This window comes from Vanellus vanellus (assembly GCF_965231255.1).
Source record: "Vanellus vanellus genome assembly, chromosome: 11".
Classification (NCBI taxonomy): domain Eukaryota; kingdom Metazoa; phylum Chordata; class Aves; order Charadriiformes; family Charadriidae; genus Vanellus; species Vanellus vanellus.
The window spans coordinates 23,833,339-23,861,304 of record NC_138916.1 but is presented as its reverse complement, the minus strand read 5'-3'; the positions used below and the strand labels follow the sequence as shown (position 1 = coordinate 23,861,304).

Here is a 27,966-nt window from a genome sequence, read left to right as displayed (position 1 = left end):
AAGTCACCTAATCGGCCAAATTGCAGTTACATTAAATAGTTTTTAAGGCCAGATCAGAAAATACTTTAAAGATAATCATGTAGAAGCGCACGAAAACCTAACTCCGGCCCAGCAATAACTGAAGAGTTTCTATAGTGAGTGTTTTTAGTATTTTAGATTTTGGCCCAGGATTCTGACATACAATCAGCTTCAACATGCAAACCTGTATTTAGAATTTCCTTTTCGTATAGTTAACAACAGGTTACTTTGAACAATGAAGAAATTTGACAAATATGTGAACGATGTACAAAAATCAAACATTAACTGCAGTGATTACAGCAATTACCCACAATATTAACTTCTTTATACTTGAACTTCAAAAACCAGAACATACAGGTAAGAACAGAGAATATTTTGATCTTCCAATGGGAAATGGACCAGGGACCCCACCGAGTAGTGTCCCACCATCGTAATCAGGGCTCAGACTGACTTTGCTGCTCCGTTCTGTTAAGAACTCCAACAAGACAGGATTCCATACACTGTGTCAGTAGGCAGTATTTCTAATCAATGACATTCATAACAGGTAGTTGATGGCTTTATTCATAGAAATGCATAATAAAAAGTCCTCAACTAAGACTTAGTATTGCTTCATCAAAATGTAACAGCTTCTTCCTCTATTACAAAGAGGACAAAACTGGATCCTGAGTTCAAATGGCATAATCATACGCATTTTTAAAGCTGATTTACTTTTTTTGGTATCCTAAAAGTATTAGTCAGTCCAGTGAACAGGGTTTTTTTTGCTGCTCTTTGTTTAAGAATAGCTGTATTCTGCAAAGAATGTTATTTAAAATTTATTTACCATTGTGATAGGATGCTTAGATATTTGGCCTGTGGAACATTTCCACTCACTTTTATTCTCCAAACAGTTCTCAAGACTTCTCAAATCCCCGCAATACACACAGCGTACGTATAAACAGGGCAGAGGGGAAACCAACAGTTTTAAACATTTCATTTTGGTTTTGAACTTTGAGTAAGTTTCCTCCAATACTTTGGAGGGGGACATTTTATAGAACTTTATATAACTGGAACACACAACACATTCCTTCTTCTGAGAAAACAAGGAAAAAGTATCTCTGTATTCTCAGAAACTTTTTTTTAATACTATGTTGGTTTAGTTAATACTTATAGACACTTTGTTTCCATGATAAATGTTCTTTTCCAAAGGTCTTCACCTGGCCACGAAAACAAATTCCAGACCAAACCTTCTTTTGTGAAGCCTCAGCCCAGGGGCCACCTTTTTTCACACCTGTAAAGGAGAATTTAAAACAGAGCTAAAATAAAATTCACCCTAATCCAGAAGTCCTAAATGCTTTGTAAAGTTTGTACTCTAAAACTACTGCAGTAACCTCCGTTATGTTGAAACTAGTGCCACAGAACAGTAAATAAAACAAATTATCTGTGCCACAGACAAAACTGAAATCCCATAGCTCTGACAGCTAAATCATAACAAAGCCCTAAACCATCACAAAAATCTTAACCTGTTGCAGAATAGTAGTGGTACCACACTACAAGTCACACTTTTTACCTTAAGCTGGATCCAGCTTGACCTTTCTCCCAGCTCACACGCTCTCACAGAACTTGTGCTTAGCTGTCAACTGCGTTCATTACAGTTTATCCTCAGACAAGGCAGGTAAAAGTAGTACCTCCATCCTGCACTGCAAAATATTTTGACAAGACAGACAAGTTTTCCAGCAATTCTCATCTTTCTGTTGATACTATATATCAAGTTTCAAGCAACTCTTAGGCATTTTTAGTCCTGTCTTCTTCAACCACGCGAGGTGAAGGCAAGGTTAACGAGTCCACCGAAACTCCAGTGACCCTGCACAAAGGGACAAGCTGGAATCTCACTACACGAAGGAAGAGCGTTTTACCTATCATCTAAGCCCGATGAAAACGGCCCCCTTATGTTTGACAATCACAAGCACATGGAGACAAGCAAGTGTGGGGTTTCACCACCCTCAGGACGCCAGTGGCTCCAATACCCGATGCAGACAGCAAGCCCTGCCAGGGCATATTTGGCACCTCGTTTCAGAAGTCTGCCTGGCAAAAGATGCAGGAGAATCTACCTCCTATTGGCAACGCAGGCCCTGCCCCACCGCTTCACCCGACAACTGGACGTGAGCAACAGCAAGAGCAGGCTTCCCAGAGACCGCCAGGCGTCTGCTGACGCTTTCAACCCGCCGGGCACCTCCAAAAGCAGCTTTCCAGAGCGGGAATCGACCGACCCGGGACTTCTTTACACAAACAACGCCTCCCTGTCCTCCCTCTCTCTGCCCCGAGCCTTCAACAGCCCCTTAACCCAGAGCGGGGACTGGGGGAGCCCGAGCGGCGACACCCCGCGCTGACCAAGCGTGTGTCGTCCCCCCCCCCCCCCTTCGCCCGTCACAAGCGACACCGACACCCTACGCTCCCTCCCGCCCCGGGGACCCCGCGGAGGGCGGGCAGGGCCGCGGCAGAGCGGGGCGGCTTCGCTTGGCCTCCTCTCGCCTCGCCTCGCCTCGCCTCCCCTCACGCCCGCCGCCACCGCCGCTGAGGCGATCGGCGCCCCTCCCCCGCGCGCCGCTCGGTCCGCCTCGCGCTCTCCCCGCCTCTCCCCCCCCCCCCGAGCCGCTCCGCCCGCCGCCGCCGGCCCGCGCGCCATTCCTCGCGCTCCGCCGCCCCTCAGCCGCCCCGCTCCGCACCTTTCCCTCCCTCCTGGCTGCTCGCCCCTGCCCGGGCGGCTCCGGCTCTAGGGCCGCTCCCCGCCCCGCGCCTCGGCGCCTCCCCCAGGATCCGGCAGGCGGGGGAGCGGAGCGGGGAGGCGGGGTGGGATGGGGGGGGAAAGGCAGAGCGCGCCCCATCCCCACCGCGGAGCAGCCGCCGCTCCTTCCCCATCAGCCACCAGCACGGAATGATCCTCCGCTCCCAACCGGGCTGTCCCTCTGGCCGGCTTCGCCGCTCCCCCATTGGCTTCCACCTCCCCTTGCCCGCCCCATTGGCTCCGGCCTCGCGCTGCGGCGCCGCGGTTGGCGGGGACGGACGTCAATCAGGCCGGAGCCCCCGGGAGCGCCCGCCTCCGCAGTTATCAGGTTAGTGTTCGCCGCGGTGCTGGGGCTCGGGATTCCGAGCGGAGCTGGTTGAGCCCTCAAAGTCCCTCACCGCGCTGGCTTTGGGGGGGTCTCCATCGGTGTCACTGCACGAGCGGAGCCGGCGACAAGCGAGCGACTCCCGCCAGCCACGGACATGGACATGAAGAAAAGGATCCACTTAGAGCTGCGGAACAGGACGCCCTCAGATGTAAGCAATGCAAAATAATAATAAAAATCCATCCCACTTTTTTTTTTTTTTTTGGGGGGGGGGGGGTGGTGGGTGGTTGTGCATCCCAAACCCCGCGGGGGTCGGGCGGACGGGGAGGTGGGGGGGGGGGGGGAGGGTGGGGGGTGGTCGCCGCTGCTGCCCTTGAAGGTGCCTACCTGTGTGTGTAGTGTGTGTGTGTGTGTGTGTGTGTATGTATGAGTGTGTGTAGCCGCGCACCCCCGGTTCGGGGTTCCCGAAGGCGCACGCGTTCCGGTGCGGGGGGGACCGAGCGGCGGCTCCTGCCCCTGCCGGTGCGCGGTGCCTGCCAGGGGGGCTCGCCGGGCATTAAATAAAAATAAGTTGGTGCTCCTCTCTCGGCGTGTTTAGTTCGCAAATATTTGTACAGGGTGCTGGGCAGGGAGAGGCAGACAGGGGCTGCGAGCGAGTTGCAGACGGTTTAGTTTAAAGTGCGTCTTCATTTCTTTGCAGTGATCAGGCAGGAGAGACTGGGGAGCCATATTTGTAACTTTGTAGTCCTCATGAACGCGCCCTTTCTCTCTCTCTCTCCCTCTCTCCAGATGCTGAGAAGATAAAAGAAAAGAATTTTAAACCAATGCTTAGCGCTTTTTTTTTTTTTTGAGGGGGGGGGGGGCGATGGGGTATCGCCGCCGGTAGCGCGAGCGTTGAATAAAAAAAAAAAAAAAATTTGCAAGAAATAAACGCACTCTCCACCCCCTCCATCCCCACACACGCACACGCACAAAAAGGCTGGATGTGTGCGTGTGCGTGTTTTTCTCTCACCCCCCCCCCCCTTCCCCCTTCCCCCGGGGCCGGACTTCAGGTTGTTGTTCCGCGCCTCGCGGAATAAACGAGAGAGAGAAAAACTTTGTCAGGACAAAACAAAACAAAAAAAAAAAAAACCAAAACCAAAAAACAACCCCAAACCTACACACACCTCCCCCCCAAAAAAGAAAAGGGGGGGGGGGTGTGCTCGGAGGCAGGCGGGGCCCCCAACCCGCCCCGGCGGGGCGCGAACTCGGGGCCCGGGGAAGGCGGCGGGCAGCGGCGGGGAAGCCCACTCCCTCCGCCCGCCCGCCCGCCCCGGCGGGGCCCGCCGCCGCCAGGCCCTTGCATAATGGCCGGGGAGGGCGAGGTGTGCCCCGGCCCCGCCGCGGGAGGGGAACGGGAAGGAGGGGGGAGGAAGAAGAAGAAGAAGAAGGGGGGGGGGAACGTACCTCTCCGGGGGGAGGGCGGAGGCGAGGCGGCGGGACGCGGCCCCGCGGCTTTTCGGTGGCCGAGCGCGGTGTCCGAGGGACAAAGGCGGGCAGGTCGCTGTAACCTGCTCTTTAAAGTTTAAAAACTCCTGGGCGAGGAGGAGGAGGAGGAGGAGGAGGAGGGCTCCCGCCACCGCCGCGGCACACGCCGCCGTCCCCGGCGGGCGGTGAGGCGCGGCCCGGCCCGGCGCGGCGCGGCCCGCGGGGGGTGGTAGTGGTGGTTGTTGCGGCGCGGGGGGGGGGGGCACAATGTGGCGAACGCGGCCCAGCGCCCCCCCCTCCCCGGCCCCGCGCTCCAGTGCCACACCGCAAGTAGGACGCGGCGCCATGTTTTTTATTTTTTCTTCCTCCCCCCCCTCCTCCTCCTCCTCCCTCTCCTCCTCCTCCTCCTCTTCCTCCTCCTCAGCTGCGGCGGAGGGAACGGCCGGGCGCGGGTTGCGGCCCTGCGCGCCCCACCGGGCCGTGAGGGGAACCCCACCGCCTCGGCCCGCCCCGCCGCCGGTTCCCGCTCTAGCAGGCCGCGGGTAGCACGGAGGTGTGTGGAAGTGCGACATGAGGCGTTGGCGGAGGGGGGAACCCTTCCCGCCGGCACTGCGGCGGTGGGGCCGGGTGGCGGTGGAGGGGCGCCCGGGCGCCCTCTCCGACATGACTGCCAGCGCCGGGGCTGCCATTTTGTCGCCGAGCGCGGGGCGGGAGGAGGCTCGTGACGACCGCAGCGGGACGAGCCAGGAGGGTAAAAAAGCGCCGCCACCCCCCACCCCCACCCCCTTTAATTATTATTTTTAATTATTATTATTTTTATTTGATCCCGCGGGTGCCGCTGTGAGGGGCGGGGGGAGGCCGCCTTCCCGGCCTACCGCGGGTACCGGGCCCCAGCGGGCCGGTACCGCCGCCACCGCCGCCTCACCTGCCCGCCCCGCCCCGCCCCGGCAGCGCCCGACCGGGACCGGGACCGGGGCGGGGGATCCCTCGCAGTCCCCGTCCCCGTCCCCCCCCGGGCTGGGAATAGGCCTTCTTCCTGGGCAGGGCCCTGCGGGAAGGTAGGTCTCTGCTTTAGAGGCTCTTTTTTTTATATATATATAACATTTTATTTTATTTTTTTTTATTATTTTTTGGCCTTCCCGCCCCCTAATTTTGGTCGGTTTGTCCATCGCTCCTACTGCTGGAGGCTTAGTCACCATTTCAAACGCAGACCTATGCTCTAAACACTTTGATCCAAAGTGTGTTTTGTATAAACTGGCCTTTTTTTTTTCCCCTTGATCCAAGGTGTGTTATGTATAAACTTGACTTTTTTTCTTTCTTTTTTTTTTTTTTTTTTTTCAGTTTTTGCTCTGCTTTGGCTTATGCCAAAGCAAGTTGAGAGAGCTCAGATCTGGTGGGGGTTCGCTGTTCCTCCGCAACTCTGAAATCTGCAGCGGTTGGTTGCAAAATAAGGCTTATTTAACCTGTCACTCGTTCTTTTTACCTGCTCGCCTGTAACTCTGTCAGTGAGTTATGTGTGTCAGTCCTCCCAAGGTAGCAAAGGTGACACCGCTGTTATAAAGCCAAATCTTTCAGGTTTCATATGAAGGAGGAGAGATGCCGTTTGGGAATGCTGTTCTGTTTAGAGTTTGCTCTGTACAGCCATTGATTACAGATGTGTGCACGTGCTTTTGTGTTGTGGAGAATTAAGTGTACTGTTTGAAGTCTGTGTCTCTAAAACACCTATTAAAATAAAATTCAGCTAAATCCAGCTAGTGCTTTAGGTAAAATACTTGCATCCAGGATTTAGAAGCGATTTTAATGCCAGTGCGGTTTATTTATGGATTTTAGTAAGTCTTGGCATGAACAGGATGGTTCTGTGGATTGTTTTCATTGGTCTCTGCCTTGATAGATGGGCAGTGTTTCTCCTTCTGTAAGGGATCATTATTTTCAAACTTCTAAGTGTAATGTAAATAAATCTTGGTGGAAATAACCTTGTTTTGGAGCTTCTGCCCTAGACGTGCTTAAGTTTTGCGGTACAGCTTACATTTAATGTATCCTGTTACCAGAATGCGCGGGATCAAAACTTGTTGTAAATCACAGTTAGATAAGAGGATGTTGATAAGGTGTTGTGATTCTTTCTTAACCTATATTAATACTTTGTAGTTTGATCTGGCTAATACGGTTCTTGTGTAGAATACTGGGTGCTGCTGTGCAGCTGAGGCAGCTGCTTTGAGCTGTTAAGTCACATAAACCTGTAAGGTTACATGTTGACTAATAAAACATCATATAAATGTCCCGAAGTGGGTTGTATGGGAACTATTTCTTCCGTTTCTTCCTCAGTCTCTTTTTTCTTCTTTAGTTTTTCTTAATTCTCCCTCCATTTTTATATGAATTCGGTGTTGGTGAGAGGTCTGGGGTTTCGGTGCTTGAAATTTGTTTTTTCTGTGTGTTGTACAGGCAAAGCTGAGCTTGCGCATCTACTTTCTGCCCAGATATTTCGACTTTTTATCCCATTACATTTAACGGTCACTTGTGGTAGCACACTTGCTGTAGCCTTTGTCACTTTGCTTACCTTATCAACATGGTTTTCTATTATAATTAACTGCCTGTTAGAAATGAGCCAGGTGCAGTTATTTTATATGGGTTTCCTTCAGAACCATCAGCCAGTAGTGGTGTAACTAGTGACCTCGCAGATGGGGTGCTCACCTGGGCATGTTTGCGGGCATTCGTGTTCATTCCCGTCATAAATTCATTAGTAAAATGCAAAGGCTGTGAAACAAACTCGGTAATAAGGCTCTTCTTGGCCATCTTCCACAGAGGTAGGTTTTTGAAATTATGCACCAAACTCATCTTCTCTGGTTTAGCACTACCACCCTGGTTCATTTTGTCTGAGGATTTAGTGCTTTATCAGCTCAAAATTGTGACAGTGATAAAATACTGACTGTAACATTATTTCTTACAGTTCTTCTGACTTTCTGTTGCACTGCAAAACTTATTCGACAGTCTGATTTCTCTCTGCTTTTCTGTAGATTTTAACACTGAAGGGAAATACAGTTCAAGCATCTATACAATGTGTTCTTTCAAATGAAGAATATAAATAAAAAGGCCCCTTTTCCCCAAGCTAGTTCCTTGTTGTGATGATTGTAAGAACAGTAAAGAGTTTAAAGTGACACTAAAGACCTGCATTTTTAAAAAAGTATTTTGCTCTTGTGTATGGGTGCAGATAAATACTTTTTTACTTACCGTAGGCTGAACTACCTTAAAATGGGAAGGGGATGTACTTTAGGTTTGAAACAAAGTGGGATACAGAATCACAGAATGGTCAGGGTTGGAAGGGATCTGGAGATCATCTATTCCAACCCCCCTGCCAGAGCAGTGTCACCTACAGCAGGTTGCACAGGACGGCGGTTGTGTCTAGGGTGGCATGAGATCAGCACGTACAAATTCTGCGCGGCGCCTGCAGATTATCATGGATTTTTGCAGACTTGTCTCACTTAACCACTTATGTAGCTGACAGCAGGGTGTAAACGTACAAAGAAATAGCTGTCTTTTTTGCAGACTTCCCAAGTTTGTATAACAGCTGGTTTTAATGACTCTGAATTTCCAGACGGAAGCTTCTAAAATGAGTATCCTGTTGGGTGGATGGTCCTCTTGGAGGGACTGCAGCCCACAGAAATCGGGTTGGAGAAGGGTGTGATGTGTGAGTTGCTCACACTGAAATTTGGACCAGTTTCACAGCTGACTACTGGGCTGACCAGGGAAGTATTTGACAAATTCTCTTCTCTTGATCTGGACCAAGATTTAAGCACGTGAAAGGAACAGTGAACACAGAATTGAAAAACACTAGTATATGGCTCTAAAACTGGTTGCCTAATTTTCCCGTTTCTCTGCGATGCTGCCAGAAAGTAGCAATGTTAGAGTTTTAGTTTTTTAACCCTTAGCTCTTGAGAATTCCCTTTTGACCAGCAATATGTAAAGTACAGTCACAGAACTTTCTGTATGATTCAGGTTTGTGTCCAAATACTGGTTTGGTAAAAATGTATTAGGAGAAACAGCTGGGGTTTAGATGATGTAATTGTGTTGTAGTCCATCAAGAACTGCATCTCTGAAGAAACCGGGGCCCTTGTCCTGCCCACCAAATAAAACAAGTTGTTGAAATGGGGGAAAAAGAAAGCTTTTTGATGCAAAGCTTCTCATGTTAAGATTAGCTAAGAACTCCTGAGTGTTTCAAGGTACCATGAATCACATGCAGGGATTTAGGACTTTTAAAATATTTTATCTTTTACTGGATTTAAAAGACCATATTATCTACTGTTATATTCACCATCCCTGGAGGCGTAAAAAAAGGGTAGATGTGGTACTTAGGGGTATGGTTTAGAAGTGGTTTTTGTCAGGGTAGGTTAATGGTTGGACTTGATGATCTTAAAGGTCCCTTCCAACCTCAGCGATTCTATGATTGTATGATCTACGTCAGTGATGCATCTTTAAATATCCATTGAATGGTGGCACAAGTATCAGTGGCTGTTTTCTCAAATACTGCTGATTCTTCCTATTTCATTCATTCTATGGATTACTCTCCCCATCCTCCTGCTGTAAAGGTGCAGGTATTGGTAAGTTGGAGAAACCTGAAAATTAAGAACTGAACTTGTGAAACACACATGGGTGCTATGTCTTGAACATTTTTTTGCATGAATTAAAAGCTATGGGAGGACTAACCAGAAGCTATCCAGAACTACTATGGGAATAGTTCTGGTTTGCACACCAGAATCCCAGGCACCTATTGGGATCCCAGCGCCCTGGCTGGGAGGGAGCAGGACTCGCCCGGGGTGCCGTGAAGGGAGGAAAGGAGGAAGGGAGGTCCTCTCCTTGCCACCCGCCGAGGCAAGCCTTGCCATTTGCGGAGCGCATGATGGCTTTCAGCAGTCTAGATTGACAAACAGCTCAGCTCGATGAACCAAACCCTCTGTGTCTGCAGCGAGGTACAAGTCTCAAGTGGGAATAGAGAGCAGTGATGTTTTTGTTGTGCTTTGGAGTGATGGACACTTCTCAGCTATTTATGTGACACTACTGGGCTTGTTCTGCATATAATTTTTTCCTGCCTCCTCTCTTCCTCTGCTATCCTTCAGACAAAATAGCTAGTAAATACATAGTCTTGAATATGTAAGCATGACCTTTGAAATATTTAAAAAAAAAAGCCTCAGTGGTCTGCCTTTCCACCACTGTGTAAAAGTTGTGCTCTCTATTGAAGCATTCATTTGCCCATCGACTTGGTCTATTGAACACTTTACCTTCAAAGCCATAAAAAAAGCTAGGAAAAGCTTATCTTTTGCAAGTATGATTTGCCAATGCGTTCTGTAGCAGCTGACATCTTCAGAGACTGCTTTCCGTATTAAATATGCAGCTCTTAAAATTAGTCTTCATTTAAATGCAGTGTTTCTTTTTTATGTATGTCTCTACTTCAGTCCTTTGTTGCTGAGGGCAATTTGGAGCAACTGAACAAACTAAGCGTTTCAGCTAAATGCTTAAAATTTTGAACCGAAGAATTTTCAAATGAAAGGTGCAGTGCAACCTTATGTTTTGCTTCTGGTTTATTTAAATAATAGCTGGCGGTGAATGAAAAGCACGTTGGCTGTGGGATCAGGCACTCGGCTTCTCAAACAGAGTGAAACTGAGACGTGGAGCTGAAGTGACCCGTGCAAAGTCACCCACCCCAGCCAGGAGCAGAGCGAAGTGCTCTGCCAGCAGGTGATACCATCTGTAGAAAAGGGAGAAGCAAGCGACGTTAATGTGAATATTAAAAAGCATTTAATGCAAAGATCAAGCAATTTACTTATTTGAAACAGTGAAATATTTGGAGTTTTTACAGAGTTATGCTGCTAGCAGTAGAAACAAAAATGAAAACTAGCTATATGCTTTTGAATGAAACAGCTTTCCGTGTTCCTAAAGTGTGTGCTCAATTTATTAATTAGTGTGTTGCTTATGCATATGGCTATACTCACCCTTGTAAATGTGTGAAAGCGTATTTATGTGACTCATGGGGTTTCTTGGTTGGGGGGCTGTTTTTTGAGAAAGACAACCGTAGATTATTCTTTTTGGAAGTTTTTTTAGTACTGGAGATGCCTCGTAATTAGATATGAGGGTAAGATGTGGTCAGAATTGCCAAAACTCTTTGCCCTCCCTTCTGTCACTTACGTATTTCACTTGGACCTTTAGTTTCTCACAGAACAGAGCGAAGAGACATAAAATTAGTGGGAGCCATATGTATTGCTCTCAGGGTTTATAGCTATGCGATGTAAAATATTAGAGGGTAGAAAAAGTAAGTGTATTGATATTGAGCCAGATTTTTTTTCTGAGCTGTGCAAGCAGCCTTAAACTGTCTCTGAACACAGAGCAGCTTTGATTTTTTTCTTTATTTTAAAAAAAAAAAAAAACCACACAACAACAACCAAACAAACAAAACAGCAAAAATTTCCTGTCTCTCCTCCCCTGCTGCTTTCCCTTTGCTGGCGTAGGGATGATGCCGGGTCCCCCATAGATGCGGAATGGCCAGCGAAAAGAGGACACTAACTGTGCTCATCCCTGTGGGAGTTAACAGCGACAGAGCCCAGGTTGAGGGGAGCTTAAAAGGTGGCTTTAAACTGCCATTGTACTGCGTCGCTGTGAACTCAGGGACAGCGATTTAACGAGATGCTCCAGTCTGGACTGTGACAGATGTACACTGAGATGCCCATGTTGTCACTTGGTCCCTAAGCAAATGTTTTCATGCAATTCCTTGGTTGCATCCTCATTCAGAGTCAAACTAAGTTTCTTCATCACATGTTTGTTGGACCAACTAAATTAAATAGAAAGCACTTGCTACGATGTAGTTTACAACCACAGAGTAAACGTGTATGAGAACCGTGGCATTGTAGTTCAAAGACAGCGGAATCAGGATCCATGCACATCCATGCGTATTGGTGCTTGCAGTGGCAAATATTAGAGGCACCAAAACTGTATTGGTATGATGCTGGAAGTTCAATTTTGGGCTTCTAAAACCCTCTGCTGAGGTGTTTAAAAGTATTGGTGGCTGTTTCCGAGAAAGAGATGTGGAAGAGGAGTTCAGATATGAAAGTTTGACAGGGTTGCGTCATTTTGAGAAACCCTAGATGAATTTTGAGGTCCAGTAGTTGTTTCAGGTGACATCATTGCAAGAATTTGGAGTTCCAGTTCAGCTGAATGGGTATGGAATAGGCAAAAGAGCTAGAAGTGGAATGTGTTGCCGTTGACCCAGGCTGCGCTGGAAGCTCTTGTATTCCGCAGTTGTGAATAGATCAGCATCGAAGAGGCCGGTTGCAGCGTGCTGATGGAAGGGACGCCTTTGTTCGGGTGTGGGGAGTGCGCCTGGGGAAATCCTGTAAGCTTCAGCCTGAACTGCCTCGAAGTCCTGACAGGCGCCCGGCGTTCAGCCGTGGCGAGACTTAGCGCTTGTACCTGCTGTCTGTAATGGTGCTAATGGAGCACTGCTCAAAATTACAAAGTATACGCATTAATCCCATCCAGTCCCTTCCCAGCTGTCAGTCACGGCCCCTGCTAATTCTCAAGTACTCTGGCTGGTAGCTATCTTGCTTGTGCTTCAAGGGAAGTGGTTTGTGTTACGTGGCCATTTTTTGCACAGCGTTTCTCCCTGCCCCAGGTTTTGCGGAGTCTTTGCCCAATACCGTAATGACCAGAGCCTGCACAAGGTTGTTGGCTAACTAGTTTAAGACATGTACTGCAAGTGAGTTGAGTCTATATAATCTCGTCTTGGATACATGTAATAAAGCCTTGAAGGGTCTATCAAAATCCAAAATCACATGTTGGTTTAGTAAGGAAAAAAACTTTATTGCTGTCACCTGCCGTTGGTGCCTTTATTCTGGTTTGCTTTTTACTTGTGTATCTCAGGGGAGGAAGAGGATGTCAACACTATTGGAATTTTCCCTTCCCTGTTACGTTTAATTTTGTCTGTGGCTAGATCCTCATCCCCGAGCACCTCCACCAGGCGATGCCCAGGAGGAGTAGCTGAGGATTGCCCTGCAGAAGGGGAATCCCCAGTGGCACCAAGCCAGTGCCGTCGGAGCCACGGCACCTGCCTCCCTCCCCTGCCTGCCTGCCCGTGGGCAGCACGCCACGGGTAGGAGGGGGCACAGCCCGAACGGGCAGCGCTCTGGCAAGCCTGGAAAGGCTGAGCAGCTCTTGAGGTGTATCTTAATTGAGGGACAGCAGCCCAGTAGCTGCTCTAATTTGGGCTAGAGGTTATTCTGCGTTCCTCTGTCTCTCGCTGTTTTCCACCAGGAGCTGAACTTTGTGTAGCCTGGCTCTGCTGTGTGTTTGTATCGCAGGGGGCCCGAACGTGGCTGAAGGTCTGTCTTGAATGTAGGTGGCAAATGGCATGTGGTGCTGTCTTAATTTTTTAAAAAAAAACAATCGCTTCTTCAGGTTGGTTACATTTTGGTGACCATCTTGGAGCAGAAGTTGCATCATGTCTTTGAGCCTTCAGAGCAGCTTTGCTAGCCCAAGGTAGGCTGTTCATTCAAGCTTTTATTTTGGCCTAGTCACATTCCAGATAGTATCTGAAATGGAAATTCGTGCAATTTTTATCTCCTCCAGAAGTAACTTTGGGGGAATCTTGTAATGTGAGCATGGAGAACATCATATCCTTACCATCAATGTGCAGCTAAGCATGAGCGATGGGCTCCTGCAAGGCTCAGGTGTTACCTTGAGCCTTGTCAAACCCATGCCTTCCCCAACAAATGAGAACATCATGACTGTGGAGGGCTGGCTTCTCTTAATCTTTTCTGCACAAATTGAGTGGAATAGAAACCATTTCTGCTCAAGGATCCCCAAATCTGCGTGAGTACAGATCAAGAATACAGTACAAGAACTAGGAGGACACAACTCTTGGCAGTCTGGTTACAGTAGACAGTAGTGCTCGTTCTTTACTGTGGAGTGATGCAAGGCTTTGCATGGACTATGGAGGCTTTTGAGACCAAAAAACTCCCGAAGACAGAAACCCAAGTGTCTTGAAAAAGTGTGTGTGTGTCTGGGAGAGAATAAAACTGTCTCTGCTTTCAAAAGCGGACTTTGCTTCTACTTACCATGACTTCCCTTCTTTCCGCAGCTCTGCTCTCCTCCAAATGAGGTGTCCATTGGGTTAAGAGGTGTGAAGGACTTCTCTCAATGCTCACCTGGATCATTTGGTTGGGAGCAGCGCAAGACAGAGTTAACCTGTCATCTTTACCTGCTTTTTTTGATAAAAATGCCACATAGCGGGATATTCCAGTCCCAGGGGTACCATATGCAACGTACGCTTCAAAAGCATCTGGTCCATTGTGCTGAAAATGAGATGTTACAGCCTTTGCTGTTCCTGCTTGTAAAGCCAGCAGAATGGTATTTGTACTTGTAAATTTGCCTTTTATCTTTTAAAATTATACTCACAACTGTGTCCTTCTGTCACCTTGTTAAGCCTTCAATTACAGATAGAGATTCGGGAACTTAGTCCCAAGTTCATGGATCTCCCTGCCCGTGGGTTGTAAGCTTTCTGAAGTACAGACTTTGCCTTTTTCCCTGTTACAATGGAAACGTAGATTAAAGGCTGAGGTGACAGCATGTATGGCTTAATAGGGGTCTGTGTGTAATCATATTCTATTGATTGTGTATGTGTTGATAACTCAAGAGTATGGTCCCTTCCAGAGAGGCAGGGGAAGGTCTGCCGGGTACTGTGCACAGCAAGTGAGTCTCAGATGTCCTTTATGACGACTCCTGGGAAATCCAGTGGCTGCTTACACATGGTTGCCTGTACTTGCTCTAGGAATAGGTTGGAGTCTCGCAGTAGACCCCCTGGCTATATTAAGGACATTGTATGTGCATTTGGGAACACAGCTTAATGCCATAACCATACTAGGAAACAGATAAAAGAGTCCCTGGTTATCGAGCAGGCAGTAATGTAGAGTGTGATGTCATGAAAGTCGTGAAGAGATACAGGGGATGCTGTAATCCACAGTTAACAGTGCAGTGTGCATTAACAGAGATGTGATGTCATGTGCTGAAAGCGTCTGGGACTGTCAGAAATAGAAACTGGGATGACCACAGGAGAACAGGTCCAAGGCGCGTGGCCTGAAGAGTTTGTTGGAGAAGCAGCAATCTACTTGCTTACGTGTGACTGCTGAAAACCGAGGACTGATACCAGCAAACCACAGAGCAACGCTTGAGCAGAAGTACGCGGGCAACCAGGAAGCACCTGCTCGAGCAGATGGCACCCGCAGAATGGGGGAGAGGGGCAGCAGAGCCCCGAGCCACCCTGGGAACGCAGAGGACAAGGCAGAATGGCAGGCTGGGCGAGAAACGCTTGGCAATGGAAGCTGTACAATGTGTAATATCCCTACCCGAGCACCTGATGGTGCCTTATCATAAATGGTATCAAAGACGTGGTTATGTACTACGGGAACCAACCTAGCCACCTGCTTGTTAAGTTTTCTGCTAGACATTCACCTGCGGGTGCCTTCTTAGCTCTTTAGGTAAGTATTGCGGTGTTATTTGTGGTTGTTGGTTACCTATGGCATGTTGCTCTTCCACTGTTTCTCACGGCTGGTTTTTGGGAGAGGGAGGAAAGATAGGTACAGCTTCTGTGGTCTGTCTTGTACTAGTACTTACTTGTATTAGTACTTACTCCAATTAGTGCTTCGATTTGCTTATGCATTGTGGCGTAGGCAGTGATAAGGTTGACCTTACACAACTTCTGCAAGTTGAATCTTCCCATCTTTGATGCAGCTAAATTAGCTGAGGACACTTACTCCCTTAGCCTGTCTCTCCAGACAAGTTCAGATTGTCCTCCCTAATTCTGCCTCCTCGTGTACGTGTCTGTAATATTACAGAGACTGTGGTGTGCTACAATTTAAATTGCTTCGGACCAGCTGAGGCCCACTTACCTTGTTCAGGTATATAACAAGACTCGGAAAGGGTGCTCGCCCAGGCTACTTACATCAGGCGAAAGTTTATTCTGTGTTTTGGTGACAGACTATGAAGGAAAGAGACATAAAAATTGTAGTCTCACTGTGCGTTTTCAGGGAAGTTCAGTGGATGTTTGGAGAGTGATTCAGGAGCTGGAATTTTCCTTAAGATTACAAAGACTTCTGAAAAACAAACAAGCAGTAGGTTTTTAGTCCTTCTGTCATAGTTTTGTGGTAGCGAGCTGTTTTAGATGGAATGTAGCTTGCTAAGGTCACCTTTCCACTTCTGCCTCTCCGTATACTGACACGGTTACGTGCTCGCTAAGTGTCGAGGCTGTAGTGGGCCTCATCAAGACCTCTGTGCAGCAGCCAGCACCTTGGAAAAGTGCCCCGTTAATAACCCAGGGGGTCCTTGGAGAGCGATGCCCTCTCCCGGGGGGCACGGTGCTGCCTCGCTGTTAACTGCGAAACAGCAAGTTCTTAGGGAGGAGGTGGCAAATGAGAGTGGAAGGGGAGGAGAGCGGGATGCACAAGACTGCAGGCTGAGAGGTGGTGGGCAAATAGCTGCAGGTAATTTTAATGCTTATAAAAACTGTATAAGCTGGAGGTAGTTGCTACCGCTTGTACTGTATGCGAGAGAATTGGGTACAAGGCAGCAGCGAGCGTGCGCGTGGCAGTGAAGTTGGGAGAAGCCCCATGAGCCGAGTTCACCCGCCTTTTGCACACGTGGGATTCTTAAATCTCTTCAAACGTAAAGCCATCTTAATTTTGACTTGAATAGTATTTTGTGGGGGTCACGTTCTTTTGGAAGCCATTCAGTGTGTTAATATACCTCTGACCACATAAGCACCAAAACTATGTTGCCGTGGTTGCGCTTCTGGAGCGTTAGGAGCCTGCGCTCTGCTGTTTCCTAAACGAGCTCTTCGACTCGACCAAGTTTTCTACCACTTGCAAACCTGCTGGTTTTATTCCATGATAGCTTCGCCATGGAGTTGTTTTGACTGTACCTTTGCCCAGGATCTTGGTACTGGGTACAGCAATGAAGGAAGCATTGCAGTTCTGTATCAAACGGAGTTTTCTGAAAGGTAGAGAGGAAACGGCAGTCTTGAGCTAAAAAGAGCAAACTAAAAGCAGAAGCCAGGTGGCTCCTCTGCCATCATATTAAAGGGGTTTTCATCTGCATCCATGGCTATTTCCAGCTTCACCTCAAATCTTTTCTCCACCTCTGAGGAAGCTTTGTCCAGTTCCCTGTTTGCCTCTTCTCCACCCTGAGCCAGAGCTGACTGCTGCGGTTGTGAGCATTTTCCCTCCCTGAACTCCCTCCTGCCTTGATTCACTTTCCTATGTGTCCTTTGCAAAGGAGATAAGGCAAAAAAAAAAAAAAAAAAAAAAAAAGCCCTTGGGCTCTGCACAAGCACTGGTTTCCCACTATGGAGATCAGCCCCTTTCTTTGGAGAACCCCTACTCCCGCGGCACTGTGCAGCCACTCTCCTTTGCCCTCGTGGCTCCAAGACGTGTCCGTAGGTGGGTGCTCAGATGAGCCACCTCGCTGGCCAAGGGAGATAACGGGGCAGGCAGGGGCCTCATGTGCTGGTGAGCAAGGACACAGATAGGGGGAATGTAGCTGCCGCACACTCTGCGTTTGGGGTGGAGCTTCTTTCACTTTACTCCCCCCCCCCCCCCCCTTTTTTTTTTTGGCGGGAACGCTGTGTGTGTGTGTGTGAAGCAGATGACTGAGAAAACTGTGTGTTTGTCCCTGAATTGATCTCACTGAAGAATCCTGATACTTAAATACTGTTACAGTAAGAAGATACACGTTTGCCTTTAAAATGGCTTTCCTGCTGTCCTGAATCTCAAAGCAAAGAGGGTTTTCTGTAGGTTTTTTTGGAGGTTTTGGTTGTGGTTTTTTTTTTTTTCCTGGTGGAATAGATGTATATGGGATCAGGAGCGTTTGACTTGATCTTTGGTTTCTTCTAACCAGCCTAAAATTCTTCTGGAAGACTTTTGTGTAGTCATTCCCTATCATAATTCTTCTAGGAAAATTGTAGAGTCTTGGAAAATGTGTTTCCTGTCTAACGCTGATCCTCCTACTCTCAATGAATCACTTGTACTCTCGTGTTGCTTTGGGCTGACTTCCCTATTGACTTCAGTGCTTGGGATTTAATTAGAAATCTAGGGATGTTGTTTGGAGCTATAAAACTATATAGGATTCTTCTCTGTGCAGCAAGATTACAGTAATAAAAAAAAAAATAAGAAAATTAAATATTTGCATATTAACTGTCCTTGGTGTGAACGGAAGAGTTGCTTCATGTTTCTGCACACACTGCTCTTGCAGACTTCTTTTATCCCATCCTCAGCATAAAGCAGCCGCCTCCTCCCTTTCCAAACCTGTAAGATATAGCAAACCTCGAGCACAGGATGGGGGTCTGCAGTGCGTGCAGAAGGATGAGGTTTCCTGGGTGTTTTATAAGGGAGAAATAACTCCCAGAAATTCTTCGGCGGCGTGAAAATGTCTGGGTGTTCCCCATAATGGGTGGGCCCTTCCTGCAGAGTCACAGTCTGCGCGGGCAGAGCTTCCCCAGAGCCCAGGAAAACTCGTGTTGGTTACTAAGGGACTTGAATCCCGTAAGGCTGGCCTGGCCTTAGGGTGAAGAGGAGCAGTTTTATTCAGGGTGGGGCGTATTTAGGGGCTCTTTTGCATTGATGCTGTTGTTTGCGTCTGTCGAAGATAGCACCTGCAAAAAGAGCGCTGCTGTATTTAAAACCAAAAAAAAAAAAAAACCCAACAAAAAAAAACAAACCAACAAAGCCCTGCAGCCCATGACTTGCTGTACACGGGCAGGTCCTGGCCGTCAGGCAGGTCCTGTGCTGCTCGGGTCCGTAGGGACATTATCTTTGCCTCTCCCTCCAAGCCTGCCTCCTGCAGCAGGGCCAGGGAGATAAGGGGTACGCTGCTGCAAGAGCAGCTGTGCTCACGGAACCTCCCCTGCCAGCATCATCTGACACAGCCCTTGTAATTCCTGGAGAAAGGCATTGCCTGGGTGGAGAAGATCTTCCCCTGAAGTTACCCATCAAGCTACCCTAATGAGGAGGGGTGAGGGTGGGTTCCAGCAAGACCTGGTGTAGGATCACCAGTGCCTGCTTTAGGTTTCAGGAGTGTCTGAGCAGACAGTGATCTCTCCACGCTTGAAAAGCTCAAATAATTTTTGTGTGCAGAGAGAAGCTATTTTAACAACTGATGATACGTTGTATTAGCACACGAGTTGTACAGAGTGTCAAAGCTGTAGGGTAGTTTAAAAATAAATAGGTTGGTTTCGTATTTTTTAGAGTGCTTATTGCTTGCATTTACTAAAGACAATGCTGCTTCTAACAGCCAAATCGGTTAAGCCAGGATTTGTGGTTTTGAACTGTATACATTGTTTATAGAACAACACAAAGGTGGGCAGTTGAAGCAAAGCCAAATATCCGTGTTTCTGAAACGCTGCTAACCACGCTAGCAAAAGTGGGGATCAGACAGTGAAAATAACCTTTCACATACTTTCTGGTTTACTGGAATACCTTTAATTTTTGCCTGATCTGTGCCATCCTTTGCTTGTGAGTGAAATGTTTTTTCCTCCATGCAGAATGTCTTATGTGCATTTTGCATTGTTCTCTTTCCAGGTTAAAGAACTCGTTCTTGACAACTGTAGGTCATACGAAGGCAAAATCGAAGGCCTCACAGATGAGTTTGAAGAGCTGGAATTCTTAAGTACAATCAACGTAGGCTTAACCTCAGTTGCAAACTTACCAAAGTTAAACAAACTTAAGAAGGTAAATAAAATGTCCTATGCCATATCCCTCCCTCTTTGCACTATACCGAATGTAAACTAGTTGTTTGTATAAAAACGTAATTTAGCTGACCAGACTGCTTCGTGATACATGTTTGCACTAAAAACTCAAGATGTTTATGTGCCTTCTAGCTCGAGCTAAGCGACAACAGAATCTCAGGAGGACTGGAAGTGTTGGCAGAAAAGTGTCCGAACCTCACGCATCTAAATCTAAGCGGCAACAAAATAAAAGATCTCGGTACAATAGAACCTCTGGTAAGTTGATGCGGTACGGGGTGAAATCAAGCCCCATTTTGTGATGAGTAGAGGCATTATGTGCTTGGAAAGTCCGAAGCAACTTGCAGCGGAGTGTCGTGAGCGCTTATCTCTGCGGCCAGGTTGCTGTGGGGCTCAGCCTGGCCCCGGGCTGTCTGGCGGCTCTGCCCCGGGGCTGTGCCCGCAGCGTGAGCGGCTGCTTCCCTCTAGCGGCTGCTGCTCCAGGGAGCACCGTGGCTTTCCGCTGTGGCGTGGGCTGCGGGTCTGTCTCCCACATGCTCTGCTCGAGCTCGGTGCGTTTTCCCTGAAGCCTTGGGTCTAAAAATCACTAGCCGCCGCTTCTGCCCAGGGGTGTGTGCTGGTGGTGGTAGGGACCAGATGCGGTACAGTGTGCCTCCGTACTGGGTTTGCTCGCTGCAGCTGGGCAGAGGTTGCCGAGCTTCCGGCTTACTCCTGCTGGTTCCTATTACCTCTCCTCTTCACGGTCATTCTACTACTTATTTCAAGTGCTGAGTTCAAGTTTGTCAGGTTACAGTTCCAAAAAGCATCCACGTGTCAATTCTGGTAGTACTATTTTCTAGTTTTTGGTTTGTGTGCCCTTTGCTCTCTGGAAATGAAGAGTTTTGGTTCATGCTTATTTCCTAAATACGTGCTCTTAAAATGTTTTGAGGAGCAGCTCTCACGTGAGTCCATCTTGGATCTCCTTTCCCCCAGGAGAAGGGGAGAGCAGAGCAGTTAAACTCGTGTAGCAAACAGATAAGAGAGCGCGCTTTCTGACTGCTCCCAGTTTCGGGCTTATTGTTTTCTCCATGTCACTGTTGGTCTACACGCTAAACTTCGGAAGGGGGATATTTCATAAGACTCGATACAAATCCTCAACTGCTTGTGCTTTTATTGTTGGTACTTGGAAATGCTGTGGGCAATGCAGACCACCTCCTCCTCAAAAAAAAAAATATTTAAAAACAGGAAGGAATTGAATTCCTGTTCAATTTATAAGCCGCCTTTTTTATTATTATTATTTTTTCCAAAGGCTAAGGAACAATCATTAACATTTTTAACATCTGTCTTAGCAAGATTAGTCTGTTTCTTCTTCCATTGAAAGTAGTAGTTCAAATATAGCTGAAAGCAGTAGTTTAAATATACCTGACTGCTGCTTCCAATATTTTGCCTTGTGCTTTTGGGATAACTGATGGGACTAATATTTCTTGCTAGCTTGACCCCTCGCAGCATGTGTGATTTTGCACCATTACCGGTTTCCAAACTCTGGTTTTCTACTTGCGAGATGCTGAACTTGAGAGAGAACATTTTCCACTCTCAGATACCAAAGCGGCAATGGCCAGGCATTGCAGATTTCTGTTCCACACCAAATTAGTAGGCAGAGACCAAAATGACCCTATTGTCATGGGAAGCTCTTGAGCACATTAACTCTGGCTGCTGATGCTTTCTCTGCTCTGCAGAGAATTATTCTAACACTGAACTTTTCTTTCTTTGCAGAAAAAGTTAGAAAACCTGAAGAGTCTAGATCTTTTCAATTGCGAGGTAACCAACTTGAACGATTACAGAGAAAACGTATTCAAGCTCCTCCCGCAACTCACATACCTCGATGGCTACGATCGGGATGACAAAGAAGCACCGGACTCTGATGCAGAGGGCTACGTGGAGGGCTTAGATGACGAGGAGGAAGATGAAGATGGTATGTGAATTGTGCTACTTAGTATACGTAAGTTAAAAGATGAGTATGCTGCCTAGTACATTTTGCTTCCAGCTCTGACTTGTTGGCAAGAGAAGGGTGTTCTCAGCAGCTCCTTCCTGACTGATGTAAAGGAGAAGTACCTCAGTGTCCTCTGAAGGAACGAGGGGAAAGGAGATGGGCAGGGCCTGAAAGAGCTACTTTCTCAGTCTTATCTCTAGTGAAAGATCGGGATGACAAAGAAGCACCGGACTCAGATGCAGAGGGCTACGTGGAGGGCTTAGACGACGAGGAGGAAGATGAAGATGGTATGTGAATTTGTGCTACTTGGTGTACGTAAGTTGTGAGATTGATGTGCTGCGTGGTAGGTTTTGCTTCCGGCTCTGACTTGGTGGCAGGAGATGGGCGTCCTCACCAGCTCCTTCCGACTGGTGTAAAGCAGAAGTATCTCGGTGTCCTCTGAAGGAACGAGGGGAAAGGAGATGGATAGGGCCTGAAAGAGCTACTTTCTCAGCCGTATCTATAGTCAAAGGTGAGGAGAGAAAGGGTGGTAGGAGAAAGGGGCCAGCAGGAGGAGTAAGACACTGAAAGAGTTCAGGGAACAGTGTACCACGGGGGATGAGGACACAAGGGAGAAATGGGTAAGAAAGGGTGGCATGCACACGCTGCGGTTTTCCAGGAACAGTACGATCAGGGAAGTATGAGCAGTTGCATAGACCGTGATGGAGAAGGGTGGGGTGGAGAACCAGACTGGGCATAGGAAAAAGTAGCTGAGTCAAGGAATTAAGTAAAGAAGCCATTAACAGGAGGTTGTAGCTGCTCCGTGAGGACAAAGTGGACTAGTTGGTATCAGGCAGAAGAGAGGAGAGTGTGTATTGAAGTCTGCCTGGGGCAAGCTCTGCGAAAGGCACTAATGAAGCAGCAAGCAACTTTTTAACGTTAGGAAAATGCACGGTGGATCCCACTGTGCTGTAGGAGCCATTCTGCCTCCCCGGCAGGCTGCACTCGGAGGCATCATTGTACTGGTCGGATGAGTATCCGGCTGAGTTTGGGGAATTTGCTAGACTCTTCAAACCCAGCTGCACAGCAAAAGCAGAATAGCTGGACTTGCACTTTTCCCTCGAGTGCTGAATGTGAGCCCTGGTGAGAGGGGCGAGCGCTGCAGCGGCGCCTGGCAGAGTGGTGCATTCAGCCAGCTTCAGCGGGGACGGGTTCTTCTCATCAGAGCTCAAGTCTGGGCCGGCATTCAAATGCATGAAAAAGCTCCGTAACACCATTCCTGCAGCATGGAAAACAATTTCTGGTTTGTTGCTTGGGCTAGTTGCGTTTAATCTCTTTTCTCTTGAAAAGAGATTGCAAACTTACAAGATGGATTGCATGTGACCCTTTTGCATTGCTTTGGCAGCATAAAGGCGAGGGATGTCCCTCGGGCAGGGTTCCCAGTGCATGGTTGGCTTGTAAAGTTCTGCTCTAGCCCTGGTGGGAGCAGATGGACGCTTGCAGATGAAGAGCTGCAAGCGTCCCACAGGCTGAAAAATGCATATTAGCAGTGAGAACTGGAGCAGCTGACGCTAAAGCAGTCTCGAGGCTGCGGTGACTTACTGTCAAGGCCCCTGCAGCTCTCGAGCAGCTCAGACCATGGGTGCAGCTGCCACAGTCCCCTGTCACTAGGCTAAAGAGGCACAGTGCTACGTCTCGCCCTGTCTGGCAGCTGGAGATTCTGTACTGCCCTTAAGCAACGCTTTCAGTTTGCTCCGTGTGGGGGTAGGAGGTCACATCTCAGGTGGCAGTGTTGGAAAAAAGTAAACTTTAAATGTCTGAGTGGTTAATCTTGTTTGACTGTATAGAAGAGGAGTATGATGATGATGCTCAGGTAGTAGAAGACGAAGAAGACGAGGAGGAAGAGGAGGAAGGGGAAGAGGAGGATGTGAGCGGAGAAGAGGAGGTAAGGATTTATGCAGTTAATAATGGGTGTGGAGTGAACATTCCCTAACTGGGAATAGTTGGGCAAGAAATGCACCAAGTATTGGAGGCTTTTAGTACTTGAAGCATGTGCTTTCTTTTTTACTTGAGAAGTATCGCAGCGGGGGGGTGGCTTTGAGGCATGCCTGTCTATGAGCCAGCTGCCATCTAGTGACCATTGACATGAAATAATTCTGTTTATTGGGCTGATGTCAAAAATACCGTCAGGAATGTCTGCAGACCTCGTTTGTGGTGTCTTTGAAGCTGCTGGGGTTACAGCCTCCGTACAGACAAGAGAGTGGGACATGAATTACTGACCCTGGGCTCTCAGAACGAGGTTCCTCCTTGGGCACGTACCTGGTGGTTCTTCAGGATGCTTAAGTTCTTAGTGCAGTCCAGCTCCCGTGTGTCAGGTGTGCTGAGCCACTTACAGCCTGCTGAGGCTTTGCTGTTAGCAGAACCACTGGGATGGGGCTAAAATTTGACTGTGGGAGATCGTATTATCTGTCCTCCGGCCAAGCAGTTGTAGATGCTCAACTGCCACTCCTGAATGGTTGGTCAGCCTCTTCTCAAAACCAACAGCAGCTCCTCAGGCTCTGGAGATGTCTGGTCATGTTTTAACTCTCTCTGCCCCTATAACACGTGCCTTCTACTGACCCGTCATCAAGTTTTACTAAACTCAGGACATCATAACAAAATTGGCGGTTATATATCAGTGTGAAGTATAAAACCATTTTCTCACTGAAGACTTGAAGCTAGAAGTGGCTGCTCCGGATTGCTTGTGATTTTCTGCAATGAAACTTGGGCCAGAGTCCAGTTATACTGGAGCAAAAAACTGCAATTTTATATAAGTGCGTGGGAAGTGTCTGCCTTTTTGTTTGGTTTTTGTTTAAGATGCTTCAAGGACTTTCTCTCTGTTGTAAAACGTTGTTGCATATTGCCAAATTGTGAAAGGTCCTGCACTAAAACCGACTTTTTTTAATCCCTCTTTTTTTTTTTTTTTTTTTTTTTTTTCTTAAATCTAGGAGGATGAAGAAGGCTACAACGATGGTGAGGTAGACGACGATGAAGATGAAGAAGAGCCCGGTATGGCAGCAATCCAGTTTCTGCTAGAGATAAAATAATACTACTTTTTTTTTTTTTTTTTTTTTTAAGTAAAATACCATTTTCTAAAATGTAGGCTCCCATTTGTATTCCTGCTCCTTTGATAGCAAGCCAGTTGCCAAAGTAGAAGCTTGTTGAACTTGTTCAGCTTCGCAGCAGCATGAGGGAGTGCACATATAATTCAAGTTGTGTTTTATTTTCTAGAGGAAGAACGGGGACAGAAGAGAAAACGAGAACCTGAAGACGAAGGGGATGAAGACGACTAAACTGAATAACCTATTTTGAAAATTTCCTATTGTGATTTGACTGTTTTTACCCTGTATTTCCCCTCCCTACACCCCCAACCTTTTTTTTCTTTTTTTTTTTTTTTTTTTTTTTCCTGATTGTAATGTTGCTGTGGGAATGAGAGGGAGAAGCAGACTGGGTGGGCAAGGGAATAAAATACTATTTTTACTGCCACTCCTCCTATTCATTTTAAATTTTTGCTTTTTGTCCCTCTCTTAGTCCCTGTAACTGCAATAGTAAGTATAAACCAAGTGGTAATTTGTTTCTTATTATTGGAGTGGATAGTTTGACATCTTTTTAAAAAAAAAAAAAAAAAGGACAAAAAAGTTGAAGATCAGTGGATGATGCCCCAAATACAGATACTCTGTTCTGAGACATCTGAACAGTGTTGGTCGTTGGGATTTTTCCACCGCTGCCAGTCACTAAATACATTGGAAGCATTTTTTTGGGGGATGCTGCAAATCCAGGCAAAGCGTCCCTCCACAGCAACAGGTGTGAGAATGGCATATTGATAAAGTGATTTCTTTGTTGCCTGTCCGTGAATGACTGCCATTTTCAGCCAATGCTGTCCCTGCTTTTGTAGGTACCTTTTATTTTGCTGTTTGTAAATAGTGACCAAATGTTTTTGTTGGGTTGTTTTTTTTTTTGGGGTGTTCCTTTGGATCTGGTTTGTGGGGTGAATTTGCAATTCCCTCCCCGCCTCCCCTTCCCCTCCCTGTGTGTTGTGTGTTTTCCTTTCTGTTTGTTTTGGGGTTTTTTTTTGGCTAGGGTATAGCCAATACACTGAAAATGGCAGGCATTTAAATATATATATAAATATATATAAAAAGTGTTCCTAATTCCTGAGTTACTAGTGAAATGAATTTGACAATTGTAATAAAAAAATGTTTCAACCCTTTTAAATAAGGTGTGTACTATTTTGGTCTGTAATATATAACACCTAGTCAATTTTAAGTGATGAGAAACTACTTCCACTTGTGCTATATACTTTGAAAATTTTTACAAACCTAAATACAGGAGGCAGTTCAGCATGTAGGGTAGGAGGTTTCTTTTCATACACTCAAGCACGAGATACTAATACAAAATTGTATTTTCTTACCTAGTGGAAGTCAGTAAAATGACTGAAAATACCTAGTGAATGTACAGTTTTACTTTCATATCCCTCTTTAAAATAGCTTTAGAAGTGACTTGTATTTCCTAGTCAATATTTCATCTGTATAAATACATTTGCAACAGTTTTTGTTTTTTTTTTTTTTTTCCCAGAAGAGCCAAACTTTGAGTTTTATGTCTGTTTGTCATTGATGAATTTCAATAAATCTTTTTATACAATTTTTCTGTGGCTTATTTGAGTAAAATGGGCCACTGGGAAGGAATCACACACCTTTTTAAAAAGGCATTTACTGAGCTATTCTGGTAAATTCCCTGATATTTTTAGTAGCTTGATGGTACATTTTCCTCCATAAAAACTACTCTTAGCCATGGTTGGGTGAAACCAAAGGAGAGGTTTTGGCTTTAACGCAAATAACGGTGTGCCGTTTTTCTTGCAAAATGAGGGTTTCTTGTGTGTTACCAGCATAATTATTGCAGCTAAGCATGTTCATTTCCACTGTTTAATCCTATTCCTATTTATCCAGGCCCAGAAGAAAGAACACTTGATTTCCTTTGGTTGAGTGAAGTGCTGTGGTTCAGTGCAGGAGTTCTGGGTTAGTCTATCTCGGAGCTTTGTTCATCCAAGCCAAGGGCTGTCTGCTGTGATGTACTGCTGGTCCAGAGCTAAGTCTCCACATTTTCCTCTCTTGTGAATGAGTTGTGGATTAAAGGGAAAGGGCATAGCAGGTAGCACGGGTTATATACCTCAAAAAGCTGCTGTGACATGCGAGAGCACGAGAATCATAGAATCGTGGAATGGTTTGGGTTGGAAGAGACCTTGAAGACCACCCAGTGCCACCCCTGCCCCGGGCAGGGCCCCCTCCCCCCAGCCCAGGCTGCTCCCAGCCCCGTCCAACCCGGCCTTGAACCCCTCCAGGGATGGGGCAGCCACAGCTCCTCGGGGCACCCTGCGCCAGGGGCTCACCGCCCGCACGGGGACACATTTCTCCCTCACATCTCATCTCAATCTGCCCTCTTCCAGTTTGAACCCATTCCCCCTCGTCCTATCACTCCGTGCCCTTGGAAAAAGTCCCTCCCCGGCTCTCCTGGAGCCCCTTTAGGCACTGGAAGGGGCTCTGAGGTCTCCCCAGAGCCTTCTCTTCTCCAGGCTGACCCCCCCCCACCTCTCCCAGCCTGTCCTCCCAGCAGAGGGGCTCCAGCCCTCCCAGCACCTCTGGGGCCTCCTCTGGCCCCACTCCAACAGCTCCATGTCTCCCCTCTGTTGGGGGCTCCAGAGCTGGAGCAGCACTGCGGGGGGGTCTCCCCAGAGCGGAGCAGAGGGGCAGAGTCCCCCCCTCGCCCTGCTGGCCACACTTCTGCTGATGCAGCCCAGGATGGGGTTGGCCTTCTGGGCTGTGATCGCACACGGCCAGCTTATGGTGAGCTTCTCATCCATCAGCACCCCCAGGGCCTTCTCCTCAGGGCGGCTCTCCAGCCATTCCCTCCCAGCCTGGAGTTGTGCTTGGCATTGCCCCAACCCAGAGGCAGGACCCTGCACTTGGCCTGGTTGAACTGCATGTGGTTGGCATGGGCCCACCTCCCTGGCCTGTCCAGGTCTCTCTGGATGGCATCCCTCCCCTCCAGTGTGTCTACCTCGCCACACAGCTTGGTATCATCAGCAAACTTGCTGAGGGTGCACTCCATCGCACTGTCCATGTCACCAACAAAGATGTTGAACAGCACCAGTCCCAGTACTGACCCCTGAGGAACACCACTCGTCACTGGTCTCCACTTGGTCATCGAGCCATTGATCACAAGTCTTTGTGTGCAACCATCCAGCCAGTTCTTTATCCACTGAGTGGTCCATCTGTTGAATCCATGTCTCTCTAATTTAGAGACCAGGATATGGTGTGGGACAGTGTCAAACGCTTTGCACAAGTCCGGGTAGATGACATCGGTTGCATTTCCTTAAAACTCAGGAATTTGTGATAGTCGGGGAAAGATACTCATTCATCCTGTTGCCCAAGGTGGGGCCAGTGGCTTGCTTGACCGCATGCATATTCCAGATCACTTCCAATTGAGATTTGAGAGGTAAATCTGCTGGTCTGCAGTCCCTAGGAGCAGCTGACCATCCTCGCCAAAAGTGGGTTCCTGAAGCGGTGATAGTCGAGGGTCTCATCCTGCCCTGCGATGCTTTGGTTGGTGTTGAATCGCCGCCCCGGTTCTCTGCAGGATGA

The 27,966-nt window shown here is 47.6% G+C and overlaps 1 protein-coding gene and 1 long non-coding RNA gene across 3 annotated transcripts; one reads left to right on the top strand and one right to left on the bottom strand.

Annotated features, from left to right (window-relative positions):
• Positions 1 to 3,208, bottom strand: LOC309676299. 2 transcript variants are annotated; one of them, XR_014269587.1, is made up of 3 exons: positions 3,178 to 3,208; positions 1,565 to 1,694; positions 1 to 1,285 (listed from the first exon to the last, which is right to left on the bottom strand). It is a non-coding gene; the product is annotated as an uncharacterized lncRNA (long non-coding RNA). The 2 variants fall into 2 exon arrangements; XR_014269588.1 differs by lacking the exon at positions 3,178 to 3,208 and adding an exon at positions 2,721 to 2,934.
• ANP32A (acidic nuclear phosphoprotein 32 family member A) lies at positions 2,959 to 25,963 on the top strand. Its single transcript, XM_082488823.1, has 8 exons — positions 2,959 to 3,315; positions 19,178 to 19,327; positions 19,477 to 19,599; positions 21,094 to 21,292; positions 21,499 to 21,597; positions 23,137 to 23,234; positions 24,277 to 24,337; positions 24,560 to 25,963. The coding sequence occupies exons 1-8, from the start codon at positions 3,262 to 3,264 to the stop codon at positions 24,619 to 24,621; spliced, it is 846 nt and encodes a 281-aa protein (XP_082344949.1). The 5' UTR covers positions 2,959 to 3,261; the 3' UTR covers positions 24,622 to 25,963.
• Positions 25,964 to 27,966: the final 2,003 nt, after the last annotated feature.

What these genes read in the sequence shown, in the direction of transcription:
- ANP32A (XM_082488823.1), top strand. Translation starts at nt 3,262, where the DNA reads ATGGACATGAAGAAAAGGATCCACTTAGAGCTGCGGAACAGGACGCCC. An exon ending in GGAACAGGACGCCCTCAGAT is followed by an intron (nt 3,316 to 19,177) that starts GTAAGCAATGCA and finishes TTCTCTTTCCAG; the next exon opens with GTTAAAGAACTCGTTCTTGA. An exon ending in TGAAGATGAAGAAGAGCCCG is followed by an intron (nt 24,338 to 24,559) that starts GTATGGCAGCAA and finishes TTTATTTTCTAG; the next exon opens with AGGAAGAACGGGGACAGAAG.